Source organism: Schistocerca cancellata, chromosome 10 (genome assembly GCF_023864275.1).
Source record: "Schistocerca cancellata isolate TAMUIC-IGC-003103 chromosome 10, iqSchCanc2.1, whole genome shotgun sequence".
Taxonomy (NCBI): domain Eukaryota; kingdom Metazoa; phylum Arthropoda; class Insecta; order Orthoptera; family Acrididae; genus Schistocerca; species Schistocerca cancellata.
Genome location: NC_064635.1, coordinates 9,020,807 through 9,045,315, shown reverse-complemented (window position 1 = coordinate 9,045,315; position 24,509 = coordinate 9,020,807). Strand labels below are relative to the sequence as shown.

General features: G+C 41.5%; 1 protein-coding gene across 2 annotated transcripts in view; it reads right to left on the bottom strand.

Moving 5' to 3' along the window:
* Positions 1–6,411: 6,411 nt before the first annotated feature.
* LOC126106484 (G-protein coupled receptor moody) overlaps positions 6,412–24,509 on the bottom strand; it is a 501,560-nt gene continuing 483,462 nt past the window's right edge. For both annotated transcript variants that reach the window (XM_049912785.1, XM_049912786.1), the window contains one exon: positions 6,412–10,393. In XM_049912785.1, the coding sequence (XP_049768742.1) occupies positions 10,272–10,393 (122 nt within the window). In that variant the 3' untranslated portion in view covers positions 6,412–10,271. The remainder of the gene's footprint in view (positions 10,394–24,509) is intronic.

Here is a 24,509-nt window from a genome sequence, read left to right as displayed (position 1 = left end):
GACTGAGTTAAAATTGGGTGGAGTTAAAATATCTGCTGACAGTTGAAAATTCTTAACCAATGGCTGTTTATCCTGATGTAATAAGCTGGAATTATGTTTTTTGATTTCTTTCTCAAACTGAAGGTTTGTCTCAGTTCTAACCTCTCTTAAAATTTGGTTTCTTTCTGTCCTCCCTGCCCTAAAAAAGGGTCTTTTCTGAATCTTATAACCACTGGTATTTTACCACTCATGACAGTGCCTCCCCCCTTTAACTTTCCTGCTATTTCCCCAGCCAATTTACCCTTCCCCTTCCTGTTGAGGTGAAGGCCATGCCTAGTATAATCCCACCTACTGATAGAATCAACATGAACCACACCAATGTGTGACCCCGCACTCGACATGAGCAGCCGTTCCAGCTCCAAATTAACTCTCTTGACAGAAGAGTTCAAATAAGGTCGGTCATGGCGCCCAAGAACAGATACAAACTCAACACTAGTATGCTTCGATGCTGATGCAATCTTCGCCAGGTCACACTCTATACTGACCCAGGATCTCTGTCAATACTGTTACCTGCCCCACACACTATAACCATGGTGTCTTCCTTAGTGAAATCTTTGCAAAGTGATCCTAAATCCTCTGTCACCTGCTCCAGACCAGCACTAGGTTTAAAAAAATTGGTGACCTGGTATTCTGATCCTAGTTCATTCTGCAAAAGTTGGCCAACACCTCTTCCATGGGAACTACCTAACAACAACACTTTCTTTCTCTTTACTGATTTCCCTACATTCTTACTTCTCAATTTGCTGCTGAAAGTTTGTTGTGCCCTGTCTACACCTGCAAGTGCTTGAGGCTCACCAGCTTCTAACTGAAGCAACAGGTCAAATCTATTTTCCACATTCACCATAAAGCTGTCAGACAAAGTTCTAGGCCTGTTCCTCCTGTTGCCTGTTGCCACTTCCCACCTCTCTTTACCCTTCTCCCTCCTTAACCTGTCAAGATCTCCCCTGGCCTTGTCTAACTCAGCCTGAAGGGCGGCAATTTTCCCCTCCTGTTCTAGTATCTTCCTATCTCTACTACAAATCCTACAAAACCACTGATGATTCTCATTTACTTCCCCTATTCCCACGCCACTACAGTCACCCACATGGAAAAAACTACAACACCCATCACACCAAAGCCCCGACCTAACAATTTTACGGCAAGTCAAGCACTTTTCACTCATGATAAACGTAATAGTTTATTAAGAATAAGTCAGTTAAATTACAGATAAACACGAAAATATGATTACACAAATTTGGCCTATACGCAACTGTGTGTAGACAAAAACAAAAGTGCAAAGTTTCTGAAACAACAATTTAAACTTTACGCTACTCTCCGGAAATGCTAGTTAAATAATGAAGAGGTACGCTAAGTTAAATTGCTGGAGAGAGCAAGGAACAACTAAACGAAATTCTATAGATTTGCTGCAGCAGAACGTAAACAGAAAATATGACTGTACGGTCTTTTCGTGTTTTCTGCCATATTACGTAAAGAAAAATGAAACCTTTAATGGTATACTTAAACGGCACACTAATACACTTATTTACCACGTAATCAGTAGTAATCTATATGTTTTATAATCTAAAATGACTTATCTTCACGAGAACACCAAAACTCGCGCTAGTTGCCTGGCTCTACCTCGTGATGACCAATTATCATGTTAAGTTTGTCGTTGTGCTCATTTCTGCTCCTTCTTATTAGTTTAGCCATTAGCTAATCTTAAGTGATACCATTTCACCTTGAATTTTAATTCCACGCTTGCACCTTTCTTTTATTTCCATCGTTGCTTCTTCGACGTATAATTCAACAGCAGTGGCGAAATACTACACACCTGTCTTACACACTTTCTAATCTGTGCATTTCGTTCTTGGTCGTCCATTCTTATTGTTCTTATACGCATTGTATATTACCCTTTTTTCCTATAGTTGACCCCTATTTCTCTCAGTATTTAAAACATCTTGCACCATTTTACATAGTCGAACGCTTTTCGCAGGTCGACAGATCTTACGCACGTGTCGATTTTTCGTCATTCTTGCTTCTATTATCAACCGCAACGTCTAAAGGCCTCCCTGGCACGTTTACCTGACCGAAAGCCAAAGTGACCGTCATCCAACAGATCCTCAATTTTCTTTTCCATTATTCTGTATATTATTTTTGTCAGCAACTTGGATGAATGAGCTGTTAAGTTCATTGTGCGGTAATTCTCGCACTTGACAGCTCTTGCAGTGTTTAGATTTGTGTGGATGATGTTTTTCCGAAAGACGGATGGTAAATCGTCAGACTCATACATTTTACTGTGCATGTACTGACACGTTCCATGACCTGGGAAATTTGCTCCTCAAATTGGACCTGCGAAACTCGACGAGTAAATAAATAAAAATAAACATACCAGTGTAAATACTCGTTTTGTTGCCACTTTCCCCTAAGATTTAAGAAATTTTGATGGAATGTTTTCTATCATCCCTTCTGCGTTCATCGACCTTTAGTCTTTCAAAACTTTTCTAAATTCTGATTCTAATGCTGGATTCCCTGTCTCTTCCCTACTTCGCTGTGGACTCTTGTTTCTTCTTCTATCACGACACGAGACAAATGGTCCCTGTGATAGAGGCTTTCGGTGTACTGTTTCCACATATCCGCTCTCTCCTCTGCATTTAACAGTGGTACTGCTCTCTTTAGGAATATCATAAACCATTGCTGCACGGCTGCTTGTATTGTAAGACCCTTAACGATGTTTCGTGGCAAGTGAGCCCGCCCCATTGAGAATATTCATTATCTGCTTCTGGTGTTCATTCGTAAGATCAACGACTTTATCTCACCACGTAACTCTTCAAAACAAGAACATCATTTTGCTGTAGTCCACATGTGACATCAGGATTGTAGCGTTGCGCTTGTTGGCTGCCAATTTTTAGATAATTTGACATAAATTCATTTTTCTTGACTTTGTTCAGTGCCTAAACGTTGATATAAAATTTCAGCAACAAATGCACTATTAATACGAAGTATAAACGATCAGTGCAGTAGTCGTTTTATATCAGAAGGAAAAACAATATTTCTTAAAATTACACAAGCCCACTTCCACTGTTGTCATCAAAAATCATTCAGAAACAATCATTTGTTCTCAATGTCTTTCAGCAAATTTTGTATTGTAGAAAACTGAATGTAAACTATGATGGGTAGGAGTGGTATGTATCTTAAGAAAAGGTAACTCATCAATGGCTTCTGTACAGTATTTAATTATTTTACTATAGAAAACTATATGCATTTATAAAGAGACAACAACTGCCACAAATTTTGGAGCAAAGAAAGTGTCTTTTGTAAAACAATAACTAAATTTGATACATAAATGATGCATACTATTTACAAAGATTTTCTAAAATTAACTCTATGTGCACAAACATTACATAGAATAATCAAGAAATTAAACCACTGCTGCCCTCTGAATACTGTTGTGTAAGAAACAAAGATATTTACATATTACTAAACTCAAAATTAAACATAAATTACGAAACTTATATTTATAAAGATAAAGTGATCTCACTTCATTCTCCTGTCATGTATTGTAGCTTAACAAACAAAATTATTTTTCAGTGCGAAATATTGCATCGTATTTCACCCCAAAACTACTCATTTATTCTCATAAACAGACAAAAAACTGTTTGTCCAACGAATCCACTCTCATAGCTATAAATATTCTATAGGTTCTGTAAGTGTAAAGCCATGATAAAATATACTTCAGGTGATCAACACTTACTGCTTTGGCACTGTTACTAAACTAATGACATACCCTTCCACTGTATTGTAGTCGATTTGTTTCCAAAATTTCACTATACATTGGTGTATTAACATCATCTTTTGCACCACACACACTGTACTTAGAAAAATCTCTTTGGCAAAACACTGTACACAGAAGTTTGTTTTGAAGACTTTTTAATTCTCATTGTCATTATTCACTGCTTATAAAAAAGTGATAACTCTAGCTTATGCTTCCACTTTTTATTTTCATGCTCTAGAGGTATGGTAATAATTTTTATGATGATATATTGTCCTGTTTACAGACATGGACCAAAGTTAGAAAAAGTAATAAAATGTACAAGTACTAATATTGAATATTATAAGGATGATGGTAGTGCATGTAAACTAACTTTGTGTAAGAAATCCCAAAGTGCTTTAGGGAATTTAACTTATCATTAGGACTTTTGTTTTCAATCACATTTATGTTATTAAATTAACAGAAACATCACTATCTGTGCAGAGGCACATTACACATATTAATGCCAGTAACCGGTAACTGCAAGATAAAGGAAAATCATTTAGTATGTAGAGTGATACCTTCACAAACAAATATATTTATGTACAGAAAAGTTTTATCTGCATTAGGCACTCAGATTTACAGGTCTGCTATATGCCAGATGCAGGTAAAGTATTTGGTACTAACATGTACTGAATAAAACTGTTTTCATCCGAAAATAAACTTTGAACAATGTTATATAATACATCAGCCATAATATTTGGTAACAATGTTGCGGACTAGACAAAGGTAAAGAGTGTTATTTATGGAGTTAGATAATTCATAAAACTTAAAAAAAATGTTTCCTTTTCTTTGTACTGAGTTACCAATAAGATCATGTAATAAAATGCTTGTATTGAAGAATGGTAAATGTCCCTGTCTGTCAGAATAAAACAGCAGGAAATAGGCACTTAATAAATGGCATTCACTCCCTACAGTAGCAATTGAAAAACGTATACATTTTACTTTTAAACTGTTGCACAAACCGAAATATACAAAACAAATAAGATAAGTTTTGCTACAAACTCTTTGTCACTATATTTAGCATTCTGTGCCACTGTTTGTCTATAACAGCGTCGGGCTAGAAAGTCTCAACAGTTCTAGTCGATATTTTGCATGTTTCAGGTGCTCCCATTTTTAAAAAGATTGTTAGATAGTTTCAGCAATTTACATTTATATCATAAATAGTGGCATAGGGATCTGGAAAGGCTTTGAATAATTTATAGGGGTCATAAAACAGTTTTGGATGAGTACACGCTAAACTTTAAGGATTTATGGGGAGAAACCTGTTGTAGCTCTTCTTTTTCGCAGTTTTCCTGTCCTTAATATTGTGAATATTGTGTGTCTGTTATTAATCACAACTAACCTCTTGCCAGATGTGGGTATTTTCATCCACGATACACACAAAAGAATTTTGTCAAGCAAAAATCCAGCAAATACGATATAAGTATTGCTGATACTGTTGTTCACAAAGAATGATTTAGCATGTACTGTTATTGTGATATGGAATACAATGATGGGACGAAGTAACTTTGATATGTTCTTCGTTACTTTTCTACCCTGAAAGACGTTAACGGAGAATTATTACGCCTATATTGATGGCTGACCAATACATAAGATGACACAGTCGTAATCTGCAAATGCCGACGAAATGACAGAAGCGCTTAGTGGCGTAGGCTTGGAATGGGTGATAGGGGGAACACTGAACTCCTCAGGAGCATTCTACTGGCGGATTATCGAGATGTTTCTCATTCTGGGGTGACGTTTACGTCCTCAGCTGTTTCTCCCTCCCTCCCTCCCTCCCTCCCTCTCTCATGCCCACTCAACGGGCTCACGTATCTGGCGACTGGGATGCTCATATTCTCTAGTGCTGCCAACTTTGGGAACGAGTTCTCTCTTTAATGGTAACTTGGCTATGTTTATTGCCTTTGTCTGCGCTCAAACTCAAGTGGCAACAGTCGTTGCTAAGAATCTCCTGTTTCTGTAATTAATGTTCTGAGCACTTTAGTCGTTGTTTTGAGTGCAAAATCTTTGTTATTCTAACACGTTTTGGTAGGAAGTCGCTTCAGGTAGATGAGACTGGGAATTTCGTACTGTTACAGCATATTTTGTTTTAGTCAGCCATGTCCCAGAAAATTACCAATTCGGATTGTGTGACATTCCTACGGATCCATTATTCTTTTCTAAGATACGATAAAATTGTAATGGAAAATAACTCTCAGCATTGTAATTTAACGTAATAAGCATGGAAAAGTAATAATTTTAGAACATTTGTATGGTTAATCAGTAGTACTGCCGATATCGTTTATTATGATAGTATACTAAGAAATATAGTTATTGTATTTTTGATTGCGTGTTTCAGTTTCGATTCAAACATATAGTATCATTTTCAGTTTAGACTTTTTGTAAAGTTGTTATTAGCAGGTTTGAATACATTGTATAGTAGTAATACATTGTACATGTACTTTGAAGAGTCGTGTAGAGTATATAAACCATCTGATGATGCCTATAGCCTTCAGTGTATATGAGAACTAGAATGTGGAAAGCAATAAAGATAGGCATTAAATTGATACTTCCGTTGTTGTTGGGGGGACGGGGGGGGGGGGCATTGGCGAGCTCATTAACTTAGTCTCTATAGTTTATACCAGTCAGTGCTCACACAATTTGTATTTATTGGCTCTTTACGTTTCGTCTTCTCAGACGTTATCACTAGCCCAAAGTGGTCCTTGGCAGATGTGTGCGTCAGAGTATGTTAAGAGTGAACTCATTCTCAAAGCTGCCACCAGAGGACTCTTGGAGTAAACATATCGTCGAAGATCCTGCTGTGGACTCTAGTAGAAGTCTTGAGGATACGGTCACTCATATTCAGTGCTCTCTGTACTATCTGGATGCAGAATTCTGTCTTTCAGCACTGAAATTCATCGGTCTTTCTGCTTGTTGTGCTTTGCAACCTCCGTCATGTTGTTGTCGGAGAAAATATTTCCATCGGTGTGTACGTGTTTAAGAATTATTTATCCGTTTCAGGCTATAAAACTAATGTCGTGGACTACAAAAATATCGAAGCAGTGATTGTCAGATCAGCAGGATATTGCAATATTTCTTTTGAAGAGATGTATATAACCAGAATAATTATTTTCTTCGCGTTTGCTACAAATTTTACAATCTCTTTCGTGGTTTTGTTCCTCCAGATGGTAAGTTTTTTTTTATCACCACATTTTTTGATAATTGATTGAGTTATTAATATTTATAGTTCCAGCGCGTTTAAAGAAATCCACGAAGATTTAATGCGCCAGCAATAATTCGTTCGCTCTGTGCCATGACTATGTATATCCTGCAGGAAACTGATAAGCAACGTTCCCGAAATGTGTCACCCTACACATGTATCTGCATTGTCAAAATGGATACACGTAGCGACTACAAGTACGGATAATTTTCCTGAAAACTCAAAATTTAAGAAAATACATTCACTTTTGGAGTACATGGCACTGACTGGCAACATAGTTGTTAGTAGTCAATGCGTGACGTCAGTTATCAAGTATGTTAATATGTACTTAATTTTCGACTGAGGTGTAAGTGGCATTCCAAATTTTAATATCAGTTTATATTTTATAAGTATATTCTTTGTTTATTCGTAGCATTTGTTAGTGGTGGCATGTCTCAAAAAACGATGTCAACTTTGTTGTGCATTGCTTATAACACACGATTTTACGAGTTACACCTATTTAAAGGTTTCGCTAATATATTAGATAATTTAGGGATTTCTGCTGCATCTCGTGGCGTTCTTTTGCACGACAGTGAAATGTGTGGGTGAGACACAAGTGACATAAAGCAGGATCAATTTTCGGATCGTACTGCCAACGTCTGAATTGCAGGCTAATTTTTGAACTGGTACAGCAGAATTATCACCGTTCTTTTGTGCTAGTCCTGAAACAGTCCATCGTGTTGTTCTGCAGAAATCTGGAACACGTGGTGTCATAGGAGTATGTTGGCACAGAATAGGAACGTGTTTTGTTTCGCATTCTAGTGGCACTGCGTGGTGTGAGGGTCTTTGGCTGGTTAAACAGCTGAGTTGGATATCCAGTTTAGGCATAGATTACTGCTCTTATCGAACTATCACGCAGCCGTCGGCCAAGAAAGTTACGGGCCACTGATAACGGCTCAGAAGTTGAAATTGAGATAGCCAATAATTAATTATTGAGAGAGCACTGACTGGCAGAAACTGTATATTGGAAGAAGCAATTTTTATGGGAGTGGTCTACGCTGTATTCTGAAATGTTTTCTAAGACATCTTATCGCCCGTGCGATCTAACGCACTGCTTTCCGGGCTGGAAGGCGTGCCGGACCCCAGAACGAATCCACCCGGCGCATTAGTGTCGAGGTCCGGTGCGCCGGCCAGCCTGTGGATGGTTTTTAAGGCGGTTTTCCATCTGCCTCGGCGAATACGTGCTGGTTCCCCTTATTCCGCCTCAGTTACGCTGTCTGCGATTGCTGCCCAAACACGTTCTCCACGCGTACACCATCATTACTCTACTACGCAAACATTGGGGTTACGCTCGTCTGGTCTGAGACGTTCCCGGGGGTGTTCTCTGTGGGCCGAATCGCACGATAACCCTGAAAGAGTGGTTCGGTGTGGGGAGGCGGTTGGGTGGGTGGACTGCTGTGGCATGTTGCGGGGTTGTGAACCACTGAGGGCTACGGCGAGGACGAAGCCTCTCCGTCGTTTCTAGGTCCCCAGTTCCATATAATACAATACAATACAACATCTTATCACCCGTCACAAGCTCCAGTTGAGACAATGGTCCATGTGAAATCGAATATCATGACTCTGTTATCAGTCCGATGCCTTCGTGTCTAGACTGTCATGAAGGAATGTTCTGATACCTAGTCAGTGACCACTTAGCTTATTTCCGTTATTGCCTGGAAAAAACTAGGAAAACAAAACGTAACAGCCTTAACTAAAAAACATCAACACGTGAAGTCTTTACATGTACAACCCATTAATACTCGAAATAAATATGTCATTATTAAACACGCAACAGCTGCTTCAAGAATATTTTATTTTTAGTTGAGACTTGCTTCGACCAAAAAATCACGTTCAGTGATGGAAGTTATCAATGCATCAAACTCCCACAGCCTTCGTCGACTGTAGGTGACATTCGGATCAAAAGTATTCTCCACAGTAAAGAATACATCCTTGCACCAGTTTATTGCTGGTTTCTTAAAAGGTTTAAAAATCTGTGGAACACTGGTTGCAGAAAGTATGTGGTTGGTAATTCATCAAGAACACAATGGTTGTTTTTTTTTTTGCACAAAAATGCCAAACGTCCATATATCACCAGGGACACATTTCATACAGTCTTAAATTCGTGTGTATAATCTATGAGGAAATATAAGTAATTAGCAGGAGGTGGCGTATGCTTTGCAGCTTTTCCTATTTGTGATGTACAGTGTATCTGGTATTCCTGTGGTAGAAACGTGGAAGACACATGAGCAGAGAACTAGAATTTAACTACTAGTTCTTTCTCTGCACTGTTGTAAACAAATTTCCAGCACGCTCGAGGAATGGCAGAACACGTAATGAGAATCATAGTGCGGTACCTCAAATGAAATTGAGGGTGTGTGAAAACTTCAGCACTGGTCTACAAGAAGCCTTCAGCTGTTAACATGTAAATGCTCTCTCTCTCTCTCTCTCTCTCAAACTGATTTTCTATTGTAAAGTTACCCAATCACTTGGAAGTTCCAGTTCTAAAAAGGTAAACGTTTACATCTTTGGTACGTCTTGAAATACTGCTGATTTTCGCTCCATCAAACACACGATTTTCTCCCATTTGGAATTTGCAGTACACGTATATTTGCTGCACAAAGTCAATGAGCAATTTTCACAGCAAGTACACGTTCGAAGTAACTACAAATATGAGTGAGAACAGATTTCTTGGATGACAGTGTGTGTGTAGAATACGCAATACATTTAGCAACAACGAATATGTGTGGCGTGGTTTGTCTTCGTTGTGAACTATTTTCTACTACTCTGACGCAGTGGAAGCAGGTAATTAAAAACAACTGTAGTACAGTACAGCACGTAGAATTATAGGAAAATGGTAATATAGCCTGTGAAAATTTTCGTACAATGATTCTGCTGTTACTGTCCGAAGGTAGTGGTTTACTACCTAGCTGAAGAATCACATTCTTTGTCTTTATTGTCACTTTGAAAATAATCTGAAATCAACAATAAGCTCCAGTATTAAACGTTTATATCTTTGGTAACAGATAAACTCTTTGGCAGTCCGACTCTTTACCGACGTTAAGTCCACTTCAGATTTTGTAGCGGACGCCCGCACGCTTCAAAGTGTTGGGAAGGGATGCAGTGAGTGGTGTATGCCGCATCCGGCGACTTCCCATTGTCGCCCCGGTCACGTGTCGCTCGAGCGTGGTGCCATTGTTGCCGACGCCAGGCAGGCGTGTGACGTCACGGCTCTTCGAACACTTCGGGCAGCTCGTCGTTCCTGTCGTTCCTGTGTGGAACCATGGGCCCCATGGCTATGCTCACCTGGGACACCATGGTGCGGCTGATGGCGTCCTTGGACTTGTCTGCAACAAAAGACGTCATGGAGGTGAACAGCTGTGCAGAGAGTCAGAGAACCGGCTCTCTCAACCCATCAATGCCGAGCGTTACATTAATGCTACGTGTGACATGGCAGGGATGTTAAAAGAATGAAGGAAGTCCTGTGAGGAATTCAGAATGAGAATTAATAAGAAAAATACAAAATGTGTAATGATAAGTGCAACAAAAGTAAGAACAACTATACAGCTAGAACAACAAAATATAGAACAAGTTAATGCTTTCAGATATCTGGGAAGCATAATTAAGGAAGCATCAGATGTAATGAGGAGATGAGAACACGTACAGAAATTGCCAACAAGGCATTTAATAAGAATAGGAGGCTTCTATGTGGGTGAACGGACGGGAGGAGACTGGCAAAGTGCTTTATATGGAGTAAAGTATTATACAGAGCTAAGACACGGACACTGGGGAAAGAAGAAGGAAGAAGAATAGAAGGATTTGAGATGCGGGTTTGGAGGAGGATGCAAAGGATAAAATGGGTAGAGAAAGTGAAAAATGAGGAGGAGCTGAGAAGAGTGGGGGGTGGGGGAGATAATCAGGAAGAAGAAATAAAGTTGGCTTGGACATTGGATGAAAAGAGATTGATTACTGATGGATGGTATGGAGCGAATGGTGAATGGCAGAAGAAGAAGATGCAGAAGATATCAGATGGCGGATAGTGTAATTAAAGGAAATAGTTATGAGAAAATGAAGATGCTAGCAAATGACAGGAGTGCATGGAAAGCTATATGTGAAGACCTGCCCTAGGGCACAACACATGATGATGATGAATATGGCACAGTTAGCCTTTTACTGATTTTTTGGACAGTGATGATCTTCCACAATCTTGGTATGGTTATTTAAGGATTGTTGAACATATGTTCTTCCATTCCTATGTTAGTAGTTTTAAGAATCAAATCATGGATTCATACTCTATGTAACAATGAAAGTATTTTATCATTCAGGCTCAAGAACAGCAAATAGTTCCCCAGCACACCAACGGTCACATGCTATTTATTTAAATGTACGCAACATTATTTGTATCGTAACGACACATATTAGATTTTCAGCGTTACATAAAGGTAACGCTAAATACAAATGAGAGCATTTTGATGATTCTACCCATCAACCTATTATGCCTATTGCTGTTTTAATGTGGTATTATTTTGGAAGCACTGGGACTACGAGAGAAAATAGTATCTCCCAAAATTTCCCCCTTCCAAAGAAGGAACTGAAAAAAAAGATACGTTCTGCCACACAAAAGGAAAATGATCTGTTTCTGTGAAAGCGGCGTGACAACTCCATTATTTGGGTAGTATCTTGTTCATTTTGTAGCTCCTTGACCCTCCATTCTGACAGAATACAACAAGCACATCGGTGCAATTGGTCGAATGAGTCAATATGTGAATCAGTCCAAGATAAATATCTGTAACAGGAAATAGTTCTCAACTGTTTTCCGTTACTTATTGGATGTCACAGTACACAATCCCTGGATACTCTAGGAAAAAAAATGGAAAACTATGTCTCTTGTAAATTTTCGAAGAGAAATTATGCAGTTATACTTGACGAAGTATATGAAGCCACCAAATGGGGCTGGATGAATCCCATACTGTACTGTAGGAGATGAACTTCGGTTTGGTGGAACGAAGCACCTGATTCTGAAAGTACACGAACACAAAAGAAGATGATGTGTTGAAATAAACTGTAAGACATCAGCACCTACCTAATGGAAGAAATGTAATGCACGACTACTTGTTGAATGTTTTGCGGTTTATCACGTCAAGTAATTTGTTATTTTACTTTTTGATTTGTCCTTTGTACTCATGTTCAGTTTCTTTACTTCAGGGCAATAACGTGTAACATTTACATATTACGCAGAAACTGACATAATGTCCTTGCAGAGATCAGCAATCACCGGCAGCAAAACGTAATTCATATAAATGTACGGTTTCCTGTTAAAAGTGTACATACAGGGACTTGACAGTATGAGGGCAGATATTTTTACTGATGACAGAGGACAGTGACTGAACAATGTTACATCAGTATTCAATTGATGTGCAGAGTAATAATGATAGCTATTTGGAGTAGTAGGTTTTTAGGTTGATTCGTACCTCCAAGTACACGTGGCAATAGCAAGCCATTCCCTGGGCAAGCCGGTCAGGTGTTGAAGTGAGGTGTGGACGCAAAACGGTCAGTCTGTACCGACAGGCGTAGTCCACCAAGTGGTGCAATAACGACCATGCAGAAAATGTTAGGTTTTAAATTACGTGCCGTGTTTGCAGGAGGAGTTAGGTGCAGAGAAAAAAGAGTTGACACACTGAAGTTGCTAAACATTAAAGTACAATATCTGCACTTACACACCCAGTACATGGTACAGTAGATTACATGAAAACCAGGAAGGTAAAAATTACTTTTACACTTTAAATGCTTCTTTTCTAATATAATAAGCAAGGCAAAAGTAAGGAATGTTAAAGAAATTAACGAAAAAATAATATGGGCGCTATTGGATTAGTGCCGAGATACGCTGTGAAGAGCCTGTACAAAGATTCATGCCACCACGATGCTGGGAAGAAATGTGGCGCAGTGTGTGTGTGTCGAAACTGGACTACTTCTGCTTGTGGGATGTTCAGACAACTTAAAAGATTGCGGTGGCTATCGGGAACGCCATGTGGCTGCACTCCATAATTTACCAGCCATCCGGTGCGCGTATTACACGGGCCACCAGGTCGCAAATGACGCAGTGCATTAGCAGGCGTTGCGCGACTTCTGAACAAACACAGTTACCACGTACTGCTGCTTATAATGTTAGGCAGTAAGTTTGCTACCTAGCGAGGTGGCGCAGTGGTTATCACACTGGACTTGCATTCGGGAGGGCGACGGTTCAAACCCGCGTCCGGCCGTCTTGATTTAGGTTTTCCGTGATTTCCCTAAATCTCTTTCGGCAAATGCCAGGATGGATCCTTTGAAAGGGCATCCTGTTCTAGTCCAGTGGGACCAATGACCTCGCTGTTAGCTCCCGTCCCCCCAAAGCAAGCAAGCTACAACCAGTAAGTTTCTCATCTCTGTACCTCCTTGGATTATGTTCAGTAGGGTCGAAGCTACCACGGCGAGTGGAGTAATATCTAATTGTTTGAAGTGGGAAAATAAGCAGAAAGCAAAGTAAAAGGGAAAGACAAAATCATATGCCTGTTATTAATAATTTGTCACCCAAAATTAGTGTCCCAGCGAAAAAAAGTTTTTATTTAACTGTTACCTTGTTTTACAAATTTGTAGCTCTTATCTCTAAAGTTTTAATGAGTGACATAGCAATTCAGTTTCCGTTCACCGCACCGACACCTTGCATGGGGTACCGGATGCAAGAGAATGAGTGATAACACGGTCTTGTAGCGTAGGTAATGCTGAACCGTGCTAAAGTTTCCAGATAGCCCTAAGTTGGATGTGCACCGTTGTCGGGTTGGGGCTACTAAACGACACCCCATCCAGGGACTGCATTCGACTATCGTGAAGGACTGGTCGCAAAAAATTTTGTGAGACCGCAGCAACTTGTTTTTATTAAATATGGCGTGCTCCGATTGTTATTTACTGACGTTTTTACAAGATGGTTATTTTACATCTGGAATTTCGTGGGGAGCCAACATTTCTCGTAATTTATGGCCAATTTTGAGCTTGATGTCCTGCAATATATGCTAATAATATAAAATCAATCAACTGAATATGGCATGAAAGGCCGAAACCTGGGTTATAATTAAATAGACGACGATACAGTCAAATGGCGGTGTGTTCATTAAAAAAACAGTTACAATACGCCCGGTATTTCAAGAGAGTGAGCCAATAGTTTCTTGGAGTGAATCATCTTTATATCGAAACTGGAAACAGAAACGTGTTGCACATATTGTAAGAAATCTACACATGTGAAGTTAATTACGCGCGTAATCCAAGGGAATGGTACAGGGCCATCGCTGTCTTCAGTAATAGAGAAAGGGTAACATAAAACCGAACCCGTAACGAAACCACAAGCAGATTCTATATGTGAAGGACTCTGTACAACTAGCGTGTATAGCGGATGTGCATGTCACTACTAATTCACAGCTGCCGTTCGTCAGATGTTACGGGTCAGAGCAATATACATTTTATTGTAGTTTACCATTGTGAACAGCGCTGTGGTTGTGTAAGGTGCCATATTCAATCCAGGGGGAGAAAACTGTGCTTAAACCATAAATTCGTTTTGAATCACTTCAAGAAACACGTCAAATGTTTGTAGAAAAACTTACGAATGCCGATACCCCCGAAAACAGTTTAGGTTTCAGATGCAAAACGAATTAATTATTTAAGTAAAGAACTTTTTAATACAACACCTTTCTAAAAAGGAGTAGAAGTGTTACAAGTATTGTCATAGCCATTAAAAAAAAATCACAAATAAAAATTTTCAAACTGTCTTTACAGGGTTAGGAATCTGTGAGTGGGGATAGGAGAAATTAATTTTACACTTTTCAGCCCGGTTTAAAAATGTATTACATCAAACAAATTTTATTTATGTAATCATTGTCTATTTTTTAATCTTTTTCAGATATTTTGATATTACATCAGAGACATATGGAAAACTTCAGGTTAATTTCGGTTTCTCTTCACCTGAGTTAACCAATTTATTGCTTCCTCTTGCGTATATCACGGGAAAAGACCTTGAAGGTAAATATTAGAAAGGTTTTAGCTCACACGATGGCTCATCCTGCGAGCCGTTCGCGTATGGAACAGGAAAACGTGGTAAATAGCAGTGCTACATTAAACACCCTTCGCCACACACCAGACAAGACAGCGAGTTAATATTGCATTGTCATCCACTTCTGAGTTAGGTTGAAAGTTTGAAGTGTCCACCTCACTGGTAAGCTAGTTTAAAATCAATTACAAAATCAGGGCTGAGAGAAGAAAGGGACCTAATAAAAGTGTCAAAAGAGGTAACTTTCCGCTAAGACTCCAAAAGCCATTGCCGATATTGAAAGGAGAATGACTGCCAGTCAAAAAAAAAAATTAAAAAAAAGTACCGGTACACAACTTATCCCAACAATCTGTTAAGTACACATCGTAAAGTTATTTATGAATCAAAATTGAAACCTTAGCGCGTTACAATTGTGTGCAACAAATAGAGGAGGCAGACAAACCGAAACGTATTCGTTATTGCAACTGGCTTCTCGACAGGCGTTGTTGGAAGGCAGATAGACTCGATGCAGTGTCCCATGTCAGACTAGGCACGGTTTCGTTTATCGGGCCAAGTTAATTTGCAGGATACCAGGTATTGCATGGCGTGTAGTCCTCACATGATATTCTAGTGTCCACTACACAATGAGAAAATTGGAGTTTGGTGTGCCGTTTCCAGTAAACGTATTGAGGGACCAACATTTTTTGACTGATCTGTCAATACAGGGTCGCCCGTACATTTTCATGTCAGCAGAGGCAAAAACATTTTCCCCATCATCTGCATCTGTATCTATATCCTGCAAACCACCGTGAGGTGGGTGGCAGAGCGTACATCCCATTCTACAAGTTATTAGGGTTTCTTCCCGTTCCGTTCACGTATGGAGCGCGGGAAGAATGATTGAAGTCTTCTGTTCGTGCAGTGATTATTCTAATTTTATCCTCATGATCCATGTCTGGGCGATACGTAGGGTATTGTAGTACATAGCTAGATTCATCATTTAAAGCCGGTTCTTGAAGCTTTGTTACTAGACTTTCTCAGGGCAGTTTAAGTCCATCTTCAAGAGTTGCTTCAGTTTCTTCAGCGTCACTGTAACACTTTTCCACAGGCAAGTAAACCTCTGATCATTCGTGTTGCCCTTCTCTGTATACATTCAATATTCCCCATTAGTCCAAGTTCGCATGGGTCCCACAATTCTAGTACCGGTCGCAGGAGTTATGTATAAGCAATAGATTAGATTAGATTAGATTAGTACTTGTTCCATAGATCACGAATACCACACTTCGTAATGATGTGGAACGTGTCAGGTTAATAAAAGGTGTCTATACAAGATATTACGTTACAAAAATATTACATGACACTTAATATTTTTAATTTTTTTGTGGGGGTTGGGGAAATTACCCACTTACCATATCCAAACATTCATCTAATGAGTAGAAGGAGTTGCCATTAAAAAATTCTTTCAATTTCCTTTTAAATGCTATATGACTATCGGCCAGACTTCTGATGCTATTAAGTAACTGGCCCAAGACTTTTGTGGCAGCATAATTTACCCCCTTCTGAGCCAAAGTTAGATTTAACCTTGAGTAGTGAAGATCCTTTCTCCTAGTGTTGTAGCCATGTACACTGCTATTACTTTTGAATTCGTTCGGATTGTTAATAACAAATCTCCTTTGTAGACGGATTGCACTTCCCCAGTATTCCACCCACGACTGAACCTACGTGATCATTCCATTTCATGTCCCTACAGTGTTACACCCAGGTGTTTGTACGAGTTGACCCATTCCAAGAGTGATTTATTGACATTATAGTCATAAGATACTATGTTTTTTCGTTTTGCGAGAGCACAGTTTCACATTTCTGAACAGTTAAAGCAAGTTGCCAACCTTTACACATATTTAAACGTGATCAAGATCTGACTGAATATTTATGCAGCTTCTTTGAGATAGTACTTCATCATAGATAACTGCATCATCTGCATAAAGCCTGAGGCTACTATTAATATTGTCTGAAACGTCATTAATATATAATATGAACTCAAAGCGTCCCAACACCCATCCCTGGGACACACACGAAGTTATCCTTACATCTGATGACGACTCTCCATCCGAGATAACTTGCTGTGTCCTCCCTACCAAAAAGTCCTCAGTCCACTCACCAATTTCACTTGATGCCACATATGACCATACTTTTCACAATAAGCGCAGGTGCGGTGGTGAGTCAAATGCTTTTCGGAAATCAAGAAATACTGCGCCTACCTGAGTGCCTTGATCCAATGCTTTTAGTGTGTCACGTCAGAAGTCCTTCGACTTTCTTGCGTTAAGAGCGACGTGCTGAGTTCTCTCTGAGTCACAATACTCGTACGTGTTCCATAATTCTGCGACAGATTAACGTCGGAGATATAGATGTCCTGTCGAAAACAGACGTGAGCTACGCTTTTTTCCAGTCACTTGGTATCTTTCGTTGGCTCAGCGACCGACTGTATACTGCTGCTAGAAGGAGAAAAAATTCTTTCGTGTGTCGACTGACATTGCTTGTCATGACCAGAATGATTTTAACAGAATAAAACGTAAACAAGTACCGTAAATAAGGGAGGCGTGCTGCTGTGTCACCAGTGGCACGAGTCTCCTTGCGAAGGCGTCCAACCGCTTTGAGTGCCCCACCATTGTGAAACACGTGCTACAAAAGCTATCCCCAGCCATAAGGGAATGAGACTAATCTCATCGCTGACGCTCGCCTTCACTTAAATCTGCATGGCAGCGCCATAGTTCACACTTATCCGTCGAGCGAAGAACCGTGCTTAGTAGCTGGAAGAAAGCACGCGTCACGCTTGTCTACAAGAAGGGTAGGAGACGTGATCCACAAAACTACCGTCCAGTATCCTTTGCATCAATTTGTTGTAGGCTCTTAGAACATATTCTGAGCTCGAACATAACGCCGTATCTCGAACAAAATGACCGGAACGACCTTCTCCATGATAACCGGCACGGTTTCCGAGAACAACCATCACGTGGAACCCAATTCGCACTTTTCTCACATGACACACTGGAACTCGTGGATCAAGGCAGCCACTTAGGTGCAGTATGTCTCGATTTCCAAAAAGCATGTGACTCAGTATCATACCTACGGTTACTATCAAACGTACGATCGTGTGGGGTATCTAGCGAAATTCGTGAATGTCCAAGAGAAGCATGTTGGGACCGTTCCTGTTCAGAATGTACATTCACGACCTTCCAGACAATCCCAATAGTAATCATAAACTTTTCGCAGATGACGCAGCTGTCTGTAATGGTGTACAGTGTAAAAAAGTTGCTCAAATATCCAGTCACATCCCGGTAAGATATCAGAGTCGTGTAAAGCTTGTCAACTTTCTTTAAATCATCAGAAATGTAAAACCGTACAGTGAAACTGTGCACTTCACGAAGAGATAAACGTAGTATCCTATGACAGTAATATCAATGATTCACTGCCAGAACCAGGTGACCTACACTACTGCTTTGGTGTAAGAATTTGCAGCGATATGAAATGGAAAGATCACATAGGCTCAGCCGTAGGTAAAACAAGTGCCAGACATCGGATCATTGATAGACTACTAGAGAAATGCAGTCAGCCTACGAAAGATATTGCTTACAAAGCGCTCGTGCGAGCCACCCTCGAATACTGCTGGAGTGTGTGAGGCCCGTAGCAGACAGGACTGGCAGCGGATATTTAACGTATACAAAGAAGAGGAGCACGAATGGTCACATGATTGTGTGACCCGTAGAGTGTGTCAACGGAGATGCTGAAAGAACTGAACTGGCAGACAGTTGAAGACGCAAACTACCGTATGTAAGCTACCGCTTCTGTTTGGCTCTTTTCTGCTGATGGGTAAGCCTGCGAACCGAACGTATAAGTGAAAATTTTGCACAACGGATTTTATAACGCTAATTTTTCTCCCGGACACTTATACGCTGTCCAGAAGGGTAAGCTTATCCTTTGCTCTATATGTGACAACAAGTCGTATGCAAATCTGGTTGGTTCCTAACCATGTCCTCAGTATATGCTAGAATGTTCAGATGTGCTGACCTACAAACACTGCCTCCACCAGGTGGTTGCAAACATGAAATACACAAATAAGGAGATAATAAAATGACAAAGGAAAGTACTAGCTATGAAATGATACACTCAGTAGTGTTAAATGCTTTACTCTTCTGCAATGTACTCTATACACGATTACACAGTACGAGCAACATTATAGTTCTGCCTATTCACATTTGGTAATCGCTCTGTATGGGACTGTCCTGTGATATACAATGGCGGTCGTTAATTCGAGCGCTGAATACTGACATCAGCTGTGGCAATTGCAATTATATTTAGAACTAAAATCGCGACTAGCAACGTGAAGCCTCAGCATAGAACGAAAAAGACACGTGATCTGCAATTTACTTTACTTCCCTAACCGCCGTTGCGAATGTACGACCACTACAGCGATCTGACGCTTATCGCTGCAAAGGTTCTCGCCTCAGCGGGATAACGTAAATTCTACCTCACCAAAAGCTTCCGCAGGCACCTCCACGGCTGCCGTGGGACACCAGTCCTCTGTCCCAGTAACGAGGTCGCACATCTCGCGAGGACCAACCTCTCTCCTCGACGCCCCAGGAACAAGTGTTTCACAGTTGCTACGCTTTTTCGTAGCTCCTGTTCTTTTTTCTTCCCCCCTTTAATGTGCGTGGCCAATCATATTGCTGGAATGCGTTCGTTTCCGAGCGCCGACTAATCTCACTGTTGCAACCGACCGAAGCTTCTAGAAGTTTGCAGACTGTTCCAGAAGCTTCCGCTCCGGCCGTTGGGAAAACCAACTACACGCCGCCACGCGTTTTGTGAGCGAGCCCCTGTGTCTTCTCCTTCTCCTCGTCCTCGGCCACGTGTCTCCTGCTAGGCCGCGGTCCACCCGCTTGGGGTTTCCAGAGTAGCTTACGGGCGCTGCTGTCTTCAGCTCTCAGGCCGGCCTGCCACGCTCGTGTCTTTCCCGTTCGCCTGCCAGCCTCCCGTCTCCGTCCGCTTCACTATCGCCCAACGTGCAGATATTCTGCTACAAATTAAAATCCCTAGCCGATGTCAGTATCGTTAATGGTTTCCTGTCTCGATGTTTATACTATTAAAGGGTCTTCTTTCCGGAGTGGTAGTTGTAATGTGGCTCAAAATGATGCCACCTTACGACTATCACGAGAAACCCTAGTTACAAAGCTTCAAGAACCGATTTTAAATGACGACTATTGAAATACAACTGTCCACTGCATATCGATCCCATAGCGATCGTCAGGACTAGACTGGATTAATCACAGCACGTACGGAAGCATTCAGACAACCACTCTTCACGCTCTCTATATGTGATGGGAACGGGAAGAATTCCCGATTAATGGGACATTGGAACGTACGTTCTACAGCTCGTTTCGCAGTGGTTTCCAGGGTATAAAGATGTAGATGTAGAAGTGCTTGGGAGGGGCTTGATAGAACCGCTTGCAGAGAACTTCTCAAATGTTCCTCTGTCGAGGGGGAGGCCCTTCGCCGTCGGTTGTTCCGCAGCGCCTCCACTTTAGTGCCCCGATACGCGTACCACTGCTAACCGGGTGTCACGCAGTAAAATTCGTTACGAAGGAGATTTTTTTTTTGTCTGTCTTTCGTCTTCCACTTAAATATCCCTCTCTCCCCCGCCCCTCCACCCTCTCTCTCTCTCTCTCTCTCTCTCTCTCAACTATTCTGCACCATTTCGTGCGAGCGGTCCAGAAGCGAGGACCGCCTCCCTGGCAGTAGCTGGCAGGTTAAAGCAGAGCACGCAGCATAAAACAGAGCGGCGCTCTCTATGCAGAGGAGGCGGCAGCAGACTGCGTCCTCCACCCCTCCCTGCCGTACCAGAGTGGAAAACTGGTGCCGTCACTCAGAGTCGCTGCCCTACACGCGGGGGCTTTTCCTTCTTCTCTTCCCGCCCCCCCCCCCCCCCCCAACGCCCACCCGTGTATTTGTCCGCGAAATACCAGCTGCTGCTCCCGTTACGGGGAACGAACAGTCGGTCGGAAGTCGTAGCTTCTCCTTCCTGCAGACTAATGCCCCCAGGAGCTGTGCGAACAAGAATGTGGGCACATTGGAACGGAAAAAAAGTAGGCGCCGACCACTCGAGCTAATGCTCCACCAGCGAGATCCTCGTCTGCTTGTTGCTCTGACAAGGGAACCTCCCCATCGCACCCCCCTCAGAATTAGTTATAAGTTGGCACAGTGGATAGGCCTTGAAAAACTGAACACAGATCAATCGAGAAAACAGGAAGAAGTTGTGTGGAACTATGAAAAAAAAATAAGCAAAATATACAAACTGAGTAGTCCATGCGAAAGATAGGTGACATGTAGGACAATGTGACTGCAGGAGCACCGTGGTCACGTAGTTAGAGTGAGCACCTGCGGAGCGAGAGGTCCTTGGTTCAAGACTCCCCTCGAGTGAAAAGTTTAATTTTTTATTTTCAGACAATTATTTTCTGTCCGTCCGTCCGTCCGATGCGCGGTAACTGCGCCGTAGTATGGGGACGCTACACCTAAACAAACATCGAAACACACGACGTCTGTCGACTACAGCGCACGGAAGAGAGGGTATTCCCGCTAACGAGGCTCCCTGGCTGGCAGTTGACTGTTCGCTACTTTGGACGAGAGTGCATAAATACGTGAGATGTATTCCGTGGGCAATATGAATCCAGCAAATATAGCGGTCGCAAAACACAGACACTAAACTTATTACAGTGAACAGAGACGTCAATGAACGAACGGACAGATCATAACTTTGCGAAAATAAAGAAAGTAAACTTTTCACTCGAGGGAAGACTTGAACGAAGGACCTCTCGTTCCGCAGATGCTCACGCTAACCACGGGACCACGGCACTTCTGAACTCACGCTATCGTTGATTTTTCCTATCTTTCGGATGGACTTCTCAGTTTTGTATATTTTGCTCATTTTTTTCATAGTTCCACACAACTTCTTCCTGTTCTCTCGATTGATCTGTGTTCAGTTTTTCAAGGCCTATCCACTGTGCCAACTTATAACTAAATCTGAGAGGGGTGCGATGGGGAGGTTCCCTTGTGAGCAGAAACGGGTTTATCAAGCGAAGTGGCGCAGCGGTTAGCACACTGTGGACTCGCATTCGGGAGGACGACGGTTCAAACTCGCGTCCGGCCATCCTGTTTTGGGTTGTCCGTGATTTCTCTAAATTTCTTAAGGCAAATGCCGGGATGGTTCCGTCGAAAAGGCACGGCCGCTTTCCTCCTCCATCCTTCCCTAATCCGAGTTTGTGCTCCGTCTCTAACGACGTCGGGACTTCAAACACTAATCTTCTCTTCCCCCCCCCCCTCCTCCTCCTCCTACTCCTCCTCCTCCTCCTCCTCTAGAAACAGGCTGACAAAGTGCGCCATTCTGAGCCCGGCGTGAATTGTCAAAGTGTCACCTAGAGACGGCGGTTGTCGCTGAATCAAACGGCTTTTGGTTATACCGCATTTTCGTCTTTACTTTAACCTAGCTGTTAAAAACCACTCAAAACAACAGGTTTATGGAATAACCGATTTCGGTTTTTTATTGTTACTATTTCCCAGCAATAAACATAGACTCCGAACAGAGATTGAAAAATTGTAATGAAGGCGAAGGAGGGCGGATCTTGATCGATGTGGCGTTAAGACTGTGGCCGAAACTGGTCTCGTTCTCTCCAGGAAAGGTGTTGCACGTGAAAGAGAAGAGCGTAGCGACATCGACAGGGACAGATCACAAGCTGATGACTTCCCTGCATCGTCACTTTTGGATTGTATTAGATTCTCTACCTGAAGCAACCACAAATGTAAGGATTAAGTTATTATCCCAAGATTATATGAACTGAACGCTTGTTTCAATGCCTGAAGCAACCACAAATGTAAGGATTAAATTATTATCCCAAGCGTTCAGTTCATAGTGCTGTGGAATGTGGGAAAAAAACCGCAAATTGGCATTCATAAGAAGAAGAACACCAAAAATGCAACAGGAGCGTAATATGTAAGAAATTGCCCACGCAACCTGCCACTGATTATGCCTTGCAGAAAATAAAGGCGAAACGCGTATGACACTAAAATAGTGTTTTATTCAGTTGCTGTCAGACGGTCCATAAGTAAAAATTATCAATATAGCGTAATATTACACGCAACTGAGGAAGTCAGGACTACAAAAGTTGAAGATCTAAACCTAACTAACCTAAGGACATTACACACATCCATGCCCGAGGCAGGATTCGAACCTGCGACCGTAGCGGACGCGTGGTTCCAGACTGAAGCGCCTAGAACCGCTCGGCCACTGTGGCCGGCCCATTTCATCTCATTCAAGAGAAAACATAAATCGTGTATGAAGACAAATTAAACCTGATGGTGGACCCACGAGCCCGAAATGCATCGACTGTTTAATAAAACATTAAAATTTATGACTGCAGGCGATTTTTGCAGTGTACTGAATACAGTCACGTTTGAAGCTGCAATATATGGATAATATTAAAATATAGATATATCGACCAAATTTACCTTCTGTTCCAAGGGACATTGCGGATGTTTTCTCCTTATATAATGTCGGAAGTTTGTTGTGGCTCCTCCAGCTTTTAATTTTTAAAAGCGTAAGAGCATTGTACTTTTTTACTACCACACTACGAAAACAAATTCCAAACCTGGCATAGTGCCGTTCTCTAATATAACCGATTCCATGGATCAGGTTTGATCAGCAAATCTTATCACTGACGTCATTTCACCCAAAACTTCAATCCCACGTTTAAAATTCTACATTTATTTGCTTCATTGCTTTTGCAATATGCAGGGTGAATAACAGACGAAAATAACTCCATCCCTGAGTTACACAGCGTTTCTAATCCTAGCACCTCTCTGTTATTCTCTTCCTTATTTTTCTCTCTCGCTTCTTGTGCGTATTCTATATCACCCGTCTTTCGATTCACTGTAGCCTTGTCGACGTCAAAACTTCTATTCGCTCGCCGGTCGAACTTTCTTGTGTGACAGAAGACGGTTAGATTCGAATCGTTAATAACTGCGACACTAATAATGAGGAAACAATGGTTGAGCCCACAACTGATAGACGTTTATGTGTGCACGTGTTCGTCGCGCAGTGTGTGTTTGACTTGTGACGTCATCGTACCAGTGTAGCCGCATGCGCGAAATGCTTACGTATTGCCTTAGTGTAAAGTTACTAACTGCCATAGCGTCGGAACACATTTAGCTAGGAGATTGTTTCGTGTGTCACTGCAAAGAGCTTGCGGACCACTACTAGGAACCGGCCGCGGTAGCTGAGCGGTTCTAGGCGCTTTAGTCCGGAACCGCGCTCCTGCTACGGCCGCAGGTTCGAATCCTGCCTCGGGTATGGACGTGTGTTAGGTTAG